General features: G+C 42.1%; 1 protein-coding gene across 1 annotated transcript; it reads left to right on the plus strand.

The window, feature by feature from the left end:
- The first annotated feature begins 3,539 nt into the window (after positions 1-3,539).
- Positions 3,540-7,189, plus strand: LOC118144082 (uncharacterized). The gene is made up of 4 exons (XM_035255301.3): positions 3,540-3,639; positions 4,567-4,602; positions 5,545-5,930; positions 7,081-7,189. Exons 1-3 carry the CDS (start codon positions 3,576-3,578, stop codon positions 5,910-5,912), a joined length of 468 nt encoding a protein of 155 aa, XP_035111192.2. The 5' UTR covers positions 3,540-3,575; the 3' UTR covers positions 5,913-5,930; positions 7,081-7,189.
- Positions 7,190-11,732: the final 4,543 nt, after the last annotated feature.

The following is an 11,732-nucleotide window of genomic DNA, read 5'->3' on the forward strand; positions in this document are numbered from 1 at the left end:
GAAATGAATGAATGAAGAGCAAGTAATCAGTGGAGCACAGTGGGCAAGAACTCAGCTCTGAGAACTGCCTGCCTTCCATTCCCCTTACTACCTTTACACCAACCTAGGCATGCACCAGGGTCAGCTTATCTACAAGATTAAGACAATAATACAATCACACCTCCCTGACATGAAGGTTCTGAAGATTGCATATCATATAGTAAATGCTCACGGAATGTTTTCCATTATAACCAGCCTTGGCTAGGATAAATGGAAAGAATACAAATATGCTCAAATAATTGTGAAATATATGTTTATGGAGCATTAACATCAAATAAAAATATAAAGATGACTATCACATTAGTGTAACAAAGTTTTTAGACAAGTCAAAGCAAAGCTGAATTCTCAAACACAACCACATTATCAGAACGGTTAGTTTATGCAATGAACACAGTAAGCTGAGGAAGATTCTGCCTTCTGTCCCATTCAGAGAGCTTCTGTGTGGGTATGAGAGAGCTGAGGCATGAAATTTGGATCTTATTACAAGCGCAGAAGGAAACCCTAAGAGCATCTGAAGCACAAAAGTGTTATGATGTAAGGCAGGGCGCGGCGGCTCACGTCTATAATCCCAGCACTTTGGGAGGCTGAGGCGGGTGGATCACGAGGTCAAGAGATTGAGACCATCCTGGTCAACAAGGTGAAACTCCGTCTCTACTAAAAATACAAAAATTAGCTGGGCATGGTGGTGTGTGCCTGTAGCCCCAGCTACTCAGGAGGCTGAGGCAGGAGAATTGCTTGAACCCGGGAGGCGGAGGTTGTGGGGAGCTGAGATTGTGCCGTTGCACTCCAGCCTGGGTAACAACAGCGAAACTCCATCTCAAAAATAACAAAAAACAAACGTGTTATGATCTAATTCCTACTGTTAAATGATCACTTTGACTGATGTGAGGAGAACTGACATGGGATGTGCTGGGGTAGAACATTACCAAGAGCAGCTGAGGATGTGAACGTCCTTCAGGAGACAGCATCACGGCCTGATTTATCACCTTCTAGTAAAGATTATGCATATGGTTGTATTTTGAATGTATGCTGAAACTGGAGCCAACTTGATTTGCTAATGGTCAGTGGGTGAAGGAAGTGAGGATTTTTGAACCACTGAACACCGGTGACTTAGAAAGGGTTGGGAGTTCTTATGAGAGCTGAATTTTGTTTTACAAAATTCCATATGTTGAACACTGTTACTTCAGACCCTAAGAATATGAACATCCATAGTCGAAAGCAAGTGGAGTGCTGAGGGCTGCCATCACCTCTAGGTGCCCAAGCTCCTGCTGCAGTCCTGCTTCTCCCTTCCACCCACCCTCACTCACAGACACTGTCCTTTCAGTTCTTCCATCCCTTCTATTTTTGTTGTGTCTGGAGTCCATAGCTGATATTTATGCTTTCTTGATACACTTTACTCACTGCTGACATTGGAGAAGGTCAGCAAAAGGGCCTGAGGTGAGAGACCTTTAGGGGCATTACCTGTTCTCTTCCTGTACTCTCCTCTAATGTCAAGTCTTGCATCAGGTCTGCGGCAACCTCAGTCGGCCACGTAATCAGGCAATGTTGGCTTGGCCTCTTTGCTGCTCCTTGTCCCTGACACTCTTTTGTTACCCGATGGTGCAACTTAAGCTACCAAGGCAGGATTGCTCATCTCCATTTCCTAAGGAAAAAAGTGACCGGTGAGACCAGAGACACAAATCTCGATAACACAGTGGGACCTGCTGGCCCAAGCAACTATTCTCTGCCTAAGATAAAGTTCATGAAGCCCAACTAGAACCAATTCACTTCCTACCGAACCAGAGAAGAATTGCCAATTAATAATATATTTCCCCTTCAAGTATGCCTATATTTATGCCAGGGAAAATAGCAATCTTCTTGGTTCTCTTGCAAGGGCAAAGTTATGTAAGCAAAATGTTTTGTATTAGGAAGTCTTCCTGTACTATTACCTGTAACCCTTCTGAAGGGCCAGACCAGACCCTCATCTGCACAGCCCAGGATCTCCTCATCCACAGTGGTCATGAGGTCTGTCTTTATGACTTACTGTCACACATCCTCTCTACCCTCATCATACCTCCAACCAAGCTGTCCTCAATTAACACGTTATACACAAATGTGAACAAGTGCACAAGACACACGGAAGGTTCAAGTGGTAAAAGGCAGTTGTTGATACTGACTCACCCGTATATTCCATGAACTGATGAGCCCGGATTTACTTGGTAGAACAATCAGCAGCTGAAACAAGAGCTACCAACGCAGGACTCTGATAGGGCTTTTGGAAGCACAACGTTTATTGTGAAATTACACAGACGAGAATGAAACAAAGATGGTGACGAGTACTACAGCCTATTACTTAGAAGATTAAATAAAGAAATCTCATCGAATTTGTTGGGGAAAAGCCAGATATGTGAAGAAAAATATACATAGTGGGCTTGACTCAGAAAATGAAATATGAACCAAGAAGTACCAGAAAGAACATCAAGAGGGATGCATATGGGAATATTGTAGAAAAACTACTGTTTGTGGAAGAACAGTCTGAGAAAACAGGTAACACGGACACTGACTAAACCAAGAAAACCTCTACAATGCAATTGAGCATTGACTGGGGGCTATCTGATTACGTTATTTGAATGTAGAATTGTGGCCGCTTAATTATCAGTGGTGTGAATAAGAAATGAAACAGAGGGTAAATTTTATAGAATATTCTAGAGAAAGAGAAGAGAGTGAAGGAAGTTTTGGCGATGTGACATGGTGTGGCTCCCTCAAGGAACAGTGTCTTCAGTTTTCTCGGTCTTGAAATTTTCTGGTGGTTTCTGTGTCCATTTTGCGTTAATAACCCCTGTAGATACTTTAAAATACACAATTTTGACCTTTTTATGTTGGACAACACCAAGCCTTGCCTGAGCTGAGTGAGATCCACAGAAGCTTGTACAATTCGTGTAGCCTGAGCAGACTGCGGGGCAGCTTTCTGTCATCTTTGTGTGACCAGGAGTGTGCTGTCCTCACACATCTCACCGATAGGAGAAACCATCACGATCTCATCAAAAATGTAGCTAAACGTGAAATTGTCTTTACACACACATTGCAAGAGATGGAAATAGGCTATAAAACAGTCAGATATATTGACCATCTTCACTGCTGGCTATGAGTAGCTTTGCTGCTCATACACACATACACACCAATAAACAGTACAGTGAAAAGCATAGATAGCAGTCTTATCAAAAAAAGCTGAAACTCATGGTGTCTGAAGTTCAATTACGTCACAGTGCTGATTGCTCTGACACAGTTCCTTTAAAATCTTTGTTCAATTCATAGTTGTACCTTTTAGAAATAAGGCACAAACAACATCCACCCCACACATCCGTCTGGGCTACAGTCCCAAAGGCAAATAAGGGACACAGTTGATCTGCAATCAACAAAGCAGAACCCAGTCTCTGAGGTGGCCAGGCCCACCCAGTGTGGAGCTCAAAGGCGCCATTGTTCTGCTCCTCTTTATAAAGGGAGCTGCCACATTTCTCCCTGCACAGAGTTGAGGGCAACTCCAACTCTCCTGCAAGATGCTGCTGATTCTGCTGTCAGTGGCCCTGCTGGCCCTGAGCTCAGCTCAGAGCTTGAATGAAGGTAAAACAGAAGGGGGAGAAGATGCGGTGACTGTGGTTGGGGCTTAGGAGGCAATTAGTGGGAAGAGAGGAGAATGAAAACACAGATGGGGCTGCAGAGTTTTCATGCCTAGGATCAGGAGACCTGTTGTGTCATCATTCCACTCCAAGGGCTTCTAATTTATTTAATGTACAATGAAGATGCAATAAAGAATGTGTACCAGGGGAATGAGAAGGTAAGATTTGCATTTATAGAGAGATATGACTGTGCTGTGAAGGATGCAGTGGAGAATGCAGGACAGAGTCAGGGAAGTGCAGCTGTGAAGATCCTGTGCTCACCTCAGTAAGTGGACGGGGATGATGGTGGCCTTGCTGATGGCGGATCAGCATCGATGAAGAAGGTAAACACACATTAGAGAAACTGCAGAGACAGAGAATTGGATAAAACACTTGTCTCCGTCTACCTAGAGATATAGAAATATCAGAGCCAATCATTGTCATTTTTCTCTCCCCTGCATGCAGTATTTCAATGTGCTGGGAGTGGTATGGGTAAGACTGTATTGAAATGATTACTTCTGATTACTCCTACTGAGAAAGCATATGGACATAAGCAACATATTTACAGGAGAATTAGGGCATGACAATACCGAAATATCACACTTAAGTGCCTGGCATGTGTAAAATACATTTGTATTAAGTCTTCAGGGATCCTAGGGAGGAAGAAAAGGGGCACTTCTGTGTTGAGTTCATGGATGTTGTTCTGTGTAGTAACAACCCTGCCTCCCCTTACACCTTCCTCCCCTTCCAGCAGCTTCACAGATGGTGGCTGATGAGTTAATGCAGGAAATGCATGGGGTGTGGTCAGAAGTCCCTTTTCCCTGTAGAACACCTGTGAGTCATGAAAGATTCCAGATGTAACTTTTCCCATCGTCTTGTGCTTCTCTTCTAGATGTCAGCCAGGAACAACCTCTCTCCCTAATATCAGGTAAATCCCAGTTCATTCTCAATCTGTTTCGACTCTCGTTTTCTGCCTAGGAATTGATCAGTTCCCCAGTGGCTTCTTATCAACACTTTCCTTTCAGGAATTGATTAATGTCACTGCTCCAATGATACAGGCCATCTTCCTGCAACCTTGACTCTGGGGCCATGAGCAGGGCAACCACACTGAATGGCAGAGATGCTTGGCTTAGATGACAAGAGGAGTGGGTTGACCTTCCCCCAGGCCGTGAGTGCCTGATGGGAGATGACAGACAAATGGGCAGCGTCCTCATTCTGACTCCTCCTTGTGCTGAGAGCCCCTCAACTGCTTCCTTCTCCCCCAGCGTTCCACTCCAGAGTTCTGTGACTTCATTGAAAATGCAAAGAAATTAGCGTCTGTGCCCCATTTTTGTGCGTTTCCCCACTCAGCTGCCTTACTGTAGCTGATAAAAAGTTGCCACAACTGTTCAGTGAATCCTGTGTGGGCTTTCACTCTGTCTTTCCCATCTCTCTCTTTGTATTTCTCTGCTTGGGTGTTGGGGCCTGTGCCACCAGCTCTAGTGCCCACGTATGTCCCAGGTGCCCAGGCATGGAGTTCAGTCAGCAAGTTATTGAGGCAGCTGGCATCATATCTGGCTGCATGACTGACATTGCTCATCATTTTTTTTTCCTCTCTGGGGATTCTAATGTATCCAAGACCTTTTTGTGTATTTGTAGTTTTTGGCTAGCCTAAAATAGACACACTTGTCCTAGGCACAAGAAAATGAGAGTTTTCATGAGCCAGGTATGGATGAAAGGAACTCTGCCTATGAAAGCCTTGAGTAAAAGGGATGTTAGTGGTTGTCAGGCACGTTCTGGGGGAGAGGACAGTGTGCTAAGGATAGAGAGGTATAAAGGGAGGAGGTTCTTCTATCACTGAACTTGGCTCTTCTGGTGTCACTTCACACAGATGGAGGAGACTCAAACCAGAGCTCAGAGGAGAAGCCTCAGAAACCGCCTTTTGGAGGACGCCCACCTAAGCCCCCTGCTGGTAATGGAAGCCAGGATGAAAGGCCTCCGCATAGACCACCTCCACAAGAAGGCCACAAGCCCCAAGGTCCCCCACCTCCTCCAGGAAAGCCACAAGGACCACCCCCACCAGGAGGCCATCCCCAGAAGCCTCACCCACCTCCTGCTGGAAAGCCCCCGGGACCACCTCCACCAGGAGGCCATCCCCAGAAGCCTCAACCACCTCCTGCTGGAAAGCCCGAGGGAACACCTGCACCTCCTCAAGAGAGCAAACCACCCAAACCTCCCCAGGAGCAGCTTTCTGAGTAATCTAGGCTTCACTGACAGGTATTATTGCAGTGTATTCTTCACCAAGGGCTCTATGTGCTGCAGTTCTCCAGCTGTTTTGTGCCAATGAATCAACTAAAAGCCCGTTGACATTGTATAGTCCTAGAGCCCATTTCTAAAGACTTGTATTCAGATATTCTGGAATTAGGTAACAAGACCCTGTATTATAACAAACCCTTTAAGGAATTCTGATGTTGAGAAACATCATTCCATATAATATGTCTTAAACTGTGTTGGCAACAAGGAATTAGCACCATGTTCTCTTTTTCTGGTGCTCTGTTTTTGGTGCACGAACTCAGAGATCTCCCCTTTAAAGTTCTCACCTGAGCATGCTGTGCTGAGTCCTGCCTACACCCTCTTCAGTCCAGTATTCCTGCCAAATGGTCCCTGAACTCTCAGCAGCTAAGTGGTGTCTCATGTTTTACTTACGTACTTTTCAATAAGTACATGATTAAGCTAACAAAAAATACCTAATGGAATGGAAAAATACAAAGGTAAATTTAAAGTCAAACTCATTCTACCTGCCTTTTTTTTCCTTCAGAAAACCACCACTGTTAACTGTATCAGATCTCCTCTTTGAAATATTTATGTGTACATAGATATATAGAATTCTTTTCCCCCAGAATGAATACCATAATTTATATGCAGATATGTATGTTAGTCATTTAAAAATACATTTCTTTGAAAATGTCCACATGAGTTTATGAAGCTAAGTCAATCTCTTCAGTGGTTTTCTGTTTGTTTCTACATTTTTATGCTACTCCATTGTGTGGCTGTACCATGATTTCTTTAATCACTTCCTATTACTCGACCCTGAGGGTGATTTCAGCTTCTCACTATTATTGAATATGTTCCAATTAGTATCTGAGTAAATATACTCCTGACGAAATTCAACAGCAAAGAGTCACAACAAGCTAAGAATGATCTTTTCTCTTCATCTTCTAAGCAACAATTTGGAACACATTGTGTGCCAGGGCATCAAAAGAGTGAAGACACAAAAAATTAGGAAGGAAACACAGGAGGGAAAAGGGACGGGGGAGAGAGGGTGGGCTCTCATGTACTCTACTGCTGTAACTCCAGGGAGGGGTTAGACATTTCCTGACATGTCATGTCTGCTCTATGAACTTCCTTGTTTGTTTGTTTGTTTCAGGAAGTGAATAAGAAGATGACAGTGATTCAAGTGATTCAAATGCCATAACATTGGAATAAGGCGGCCGTAGCTCTAATTTCAATATACCAATAAAAGAGTCAGCTTGCAATTTCTGATTGTGGTGTCTCTTTGTCACTGTTTGTGAATGTGGAATCTGAGGACCAAGAACACATTATAAGTACATCTAGGACCCATTTCCCTAGATCTTCCAGATAGCGTCCCTCCTCCTTAATCCTAATTGAGCCAGCTGCCATGACATTTAAAAAAAAATATTTTACTGTTTCTCTTCTTCTGTGACTTGCATTTTTTTTTTGGTTTGTTTGTTTTGTCTTTTTTCCGAGATGGAGTATTGCTCTATCACCCAAGCTGGAGTGCAGTGACACAATCTCAGATCGCTGCCACCTGCATCTCCTGGGTTGCTGCTGTTCTCCTGCCTCAGCCTTCCAAGTATCTAGGATTACAGGTTCCCACCATCATGCCTAGCTAATTTTTGTGTTTTTAGTAGAACACGGTTTTCACCATGTTGGCCAGACTGGTCTCCAACTCCTGACCTGAGGTGATATGCCTTCCTCAGCCTCTGTAACTGCTGAGATTATAGGTGTGAGCCACCACGCCTGGCACTTTCCTGACTTCTATAGCACAAATTGAAATTTAAAAATTATTTTCAGATTGTTTACTGGCATCCCAGTAATCTTAAAGACAAAAAACAAAACAAATGCAAAAGAAGTCACAGAAGCTAAAAGAAGTCCTTTTAATTTCTAAGAAACTGAGTTTGGTTTCAAAGGAATGAATACGGTTCTATGTTTCTTATCAGCAGAACCTGCTCTATCCCACTTGCTCTATTTTAACAGTGATCACGTCTCTCCCTCCTTATATTTCTCACCATTCTTTAATAAAACCTGAATGGATTTCATCAAGGAGGCAGCATGATTTTAAGGAGCAAAGCATTTGAACACTCTCAGATTTTAATTAAGACCTAACTGTTTTTCTTGCTATCTCTGGACCCTTAAAAAGCTACTTCGACTCTCAGAGCTTCAATTTCCTCATCTATAATGAGAATAATCATAACAACTGTGCTATAGGGGGCCTAAAGTTAGAACCTGAGCAACGCCATTTTATAAGACAAAGTTGTTTCTCCAAAAATAAGTTGTAACGGCTGCCCCATTCTCCTTGCAATAACTGCTGACCTTGGCTTCTGTAAACAAAACTGCTACCTTGCTCTAAAGAATGAACTGCCTGGCCTTTGCTTATCAGTAGTTACCAAAATAAGCTTCTGTAAAGTTGCTTGCCCTGCATCCACTCAATCCTAAAACCGGGTGTGGTTTTTCAGCTTAAATACCTTGATCCCCCTGAGTTTGGGGCCACGGGTTGGAGAGACATGAGTCCTCCGTGGTTGCTGGCAATAAAGACCCTGCAATTTGGCATACTTTTGTCTTGGTTGATAATTTTATACTCGACCCAAATACTTCACAACTACCTTAGAGAATGAAGACTAATGAGATAACATACATACCAAAAACCTTGCAGAGATTGGCATATCTGCTTCTCAAGCAAGGAAGGTTCAGTATTAGAAAACTGCCCCTGTGTCCACTGACAGCCTCAGAGAATTCACTAAGATGTTCAGGAAAATCATAACAGAATGATCTCACTGTAACCACCACCAAATTGACCAACCCAGATTGAGCTGAAGCCCTGGTCTCTGGCTTCTCTCCTATTATCGTAGGTGGAGCTTCTCTACCCCTATCTCTTACCTTCCTACTTGATTCTAAACCCAGATTGCCCAATTAAGGATTTTTGCCTCTGCATGTGACTCTTTTGTCTACTGATTCTTAAATATATGCTCTATGGGATTATTTCAATCAGCAAAAACCTACTGAAACATCACCCATTTCTACAGAGGTCTTCCTGAGATTCTCAGTGCTTCTTTCCTCCCGTATTACTTGTCTGCCATTTTTATTGCAAAAGCTCTTGCTCCATAAGTATGTGATGATTTCCCCATCCCCTCACCTCCTATTTTTTTCTTACACACACATTATAGATGCTTTTGTTCTTTCCACTCCAAGTCTGCCAAGGTCATCTACTGCCACCATTCCACTCATTTTAGGAATCAGTTCTCAGTCCTGCATCTCTTGTGACCCCTCAGCAGTTTAACCCCATTGATTCTACCATGGGAACAGTCTATCAGTCGTTACAGGAACCTGCTACTCTCTCCTGGGGTTTCTCCTACCTCTGCCTCTTCCCTCCTTCAACTACAAAGTTCCTCCTCTTCCAACTCTATTTGGTCCTGGTAAATAATTCATCTAATTAATTAAGCAAACTAGGATTTATGCTTGCCTCTTCTCTTTTCCTATTACATCACATTACATCTAGTCAAATTAGCTATGTGATCATGGTGAAGTTCAAGCTTCAGAATCGTTTCCTACTGCAGCCAGTTTCATGACTTCCATCTCTATCAGCCCATCCCAGCAAGCCTCATCTGCAGCTTACGCCAAATAGCACTTCTGTTTATTTCCCAAAAGTCAATTCCCCACAGTAGCTATTTTATTTTTATATTACTTTTCTGTTTTCCAGTTGATTGCCACCACTTTCACTCTCTAAGATCAAGATGCTAATTTTTAACTACTAAAAAGATGCTAATTTTTAACTGCTAAAGTCCTATGTATTGAGCTGTAATTGTCTCTGGAATTGGGGGCTGTTCTGTACTTAATAGATTCTGCTATGGCCACACTGGTGGTGGTTTTCTTTTTATTGTCGGGATGGGGGAGCAGTATGCCTAGATTTTCTGTCTATTTTTGAAAACTTTTATTTGCACAAATGTTGTATATGTTACAAGTTTGGTTTTGTTACTTAGATTACATAGTGCTTAAGACATTACATTATGGTACTCATTATTCAAATAACAAGCACTGTATTTACTAATACCCCAATCACTGTATTTATTAGTTAATATCCCACTATTGAAGCCCTCTGCCTCCTAAACTTCCATGTCATATCTGCATATGATATCACTCTCTTCATCCATGCAAACACATTCTTTAGCAACCACTTACGAGTGAGAACACGTTATATTTGATTTTCTGTATCTAGCCTGTTTTTCTTAAGAAAATGACCCATAGTTCCATCCATATAACCACAAAATACGTGATTTCACTCTCTCTTTATGACTGAGTAGTATGGCATTGCATATATGTAATTACATTTTTAATCCAGTCATTCATTGATGGAGACTTTGGATATTCAATGTCTTTGTTACTGTGAATGTTGCTACAATAAACATACAGATCAAGGTATGTATTTGATACACTGACTACTTGTCCTCTGGGAAGATAACCCAGTAGTAGGACTGCTCCATGGAAATGCAGTTCTAGTTTTAGTTCTTTGAGGAACCATACTGCTTTCCATGGAAGCTGTACTAATTCACATTCCCACCAAGGGCGTGTAAGAGTTCTTCTTTCTCCCTATCCTTGCCAACAGCTCTTTATTTTTCACCCTTTTAATCAGTCATTCTGACTGAGGTAAGATGATATCTCATTGTGGTTTTGTTTCCCTATACTATATATATATATATATATATATATATATATATATATATATGGTAACAAAAATTAGAAAACTGTCCCAGTGCCCACTGGTAGTCTCAAAGAACTTAAAGTATATACATATATAATAAAAAAAATATATATAGTGTGTATATGTATATATAAAGTATATATACTTTATATATACACACACACACACACACAGTATATACATACTTTAACTTATGGGATACATGTGCAGAATGTGCAGGCTTGTTACACAGATATACATGTGCCATGGTGGTGTGCTGCACTCATCAACCCGTCATCTAGGTTTTAAGTCCCACATGCATTAGGTATTTCTCCTAATGCTATCCCTCACCTTGCCCTCCACCCCCTGACATGCCTAGGTGTGTGATGTTTCCCTCCCTGCGTCCATGTGTTTTCATTGTTCAACTCACACTTATGAGTGAGAAAATGTGGTGTTTGGTTTTTCGTTCCAGTGCTAGTTTGCTGAGAATGATGTTTTCCAGCTTCATCCATGTCCCTACAAAGGACATGAAATCATTCTTTTTTTATGACTGCATAGTATTCCATGGTGTATATGTGCCAAATTTTCTTTATCCAGTCTATCATTTATAGGTATTTGGGTTGGTTCCAAGATTTTGCTATTGTAAATAGTGCTGCAGTGAACATACGTGTGCATGTGTCTTTATAGTAGAATGATCTATAATCCTTTGAGTATATACCCTGTAATGGGATTGCTATGTCAAATGGTATTTCTTGTTCTAGATCCTTGAGGAATTGTCACACTGTCTTCCACAATGGCTGAACTAATGTACACTCTCACCAATAGCGTAAAAGCATTTCTATTTCTCCACATCCTCTCCAGTATCTGCTTTTTTCTGAACTTTTTTTTTTTGAGACAGAGTCTCACTCTGTGGCCCGATCTTGGCTCACTGCCATCTTTGCCTCCCAGGTTCCAGGGATTCTCATGCTTCAGCCTCTCTAGTAGATGGGACTACAGGCACCTGCCACCGTGTCCGACTAATTTTTGTATATATATTTTTTTGAGATGGAGTTTCGCTCTTGTTACCCAGGACAGAGTGCAATGGCATGATCTCGGCTTACTGC

Source organism: Callithrix jacchus, chromosome 9 (genome assembly GCF_049354715.1).
Source record: "Callithrix jacchus isolate 240 chromosome 9, calJac240_pri, whole genome shotgun sequence".
Taxonomy (NCBI): domain Eukaryota; kingdom Metazoa; phylum Chordata; class Mammalia; order Primates; family Cebidae; genus Callithrix; species Callithrix jacchus.

Bases quoted from the DNA above. Each gene is read 5' to 3' on its own strand.
- LOC118144082 (XM_035255301.3), top strand. From the start codon at position 3,576: ATGCTGCTGATTCTGCTGTCAGTGGCCCTGCTGGCCCTGAGCTCAGCT. The intron at 3,640-4,566 runs GTAAAACAGAAG...CTTCTCTTCTAG, and splicing joins AGCTCAGAGCTTGAATGAAG to ATGTCAGCCAGGAACAACCT. The intron at 4,603-5,544 runs GTAAATCCCAGT...CACTTCACACAG, and splicing joins ACCTCTCTCCCTAATATCAG to ATGGAGGAGACTCAAACCAG.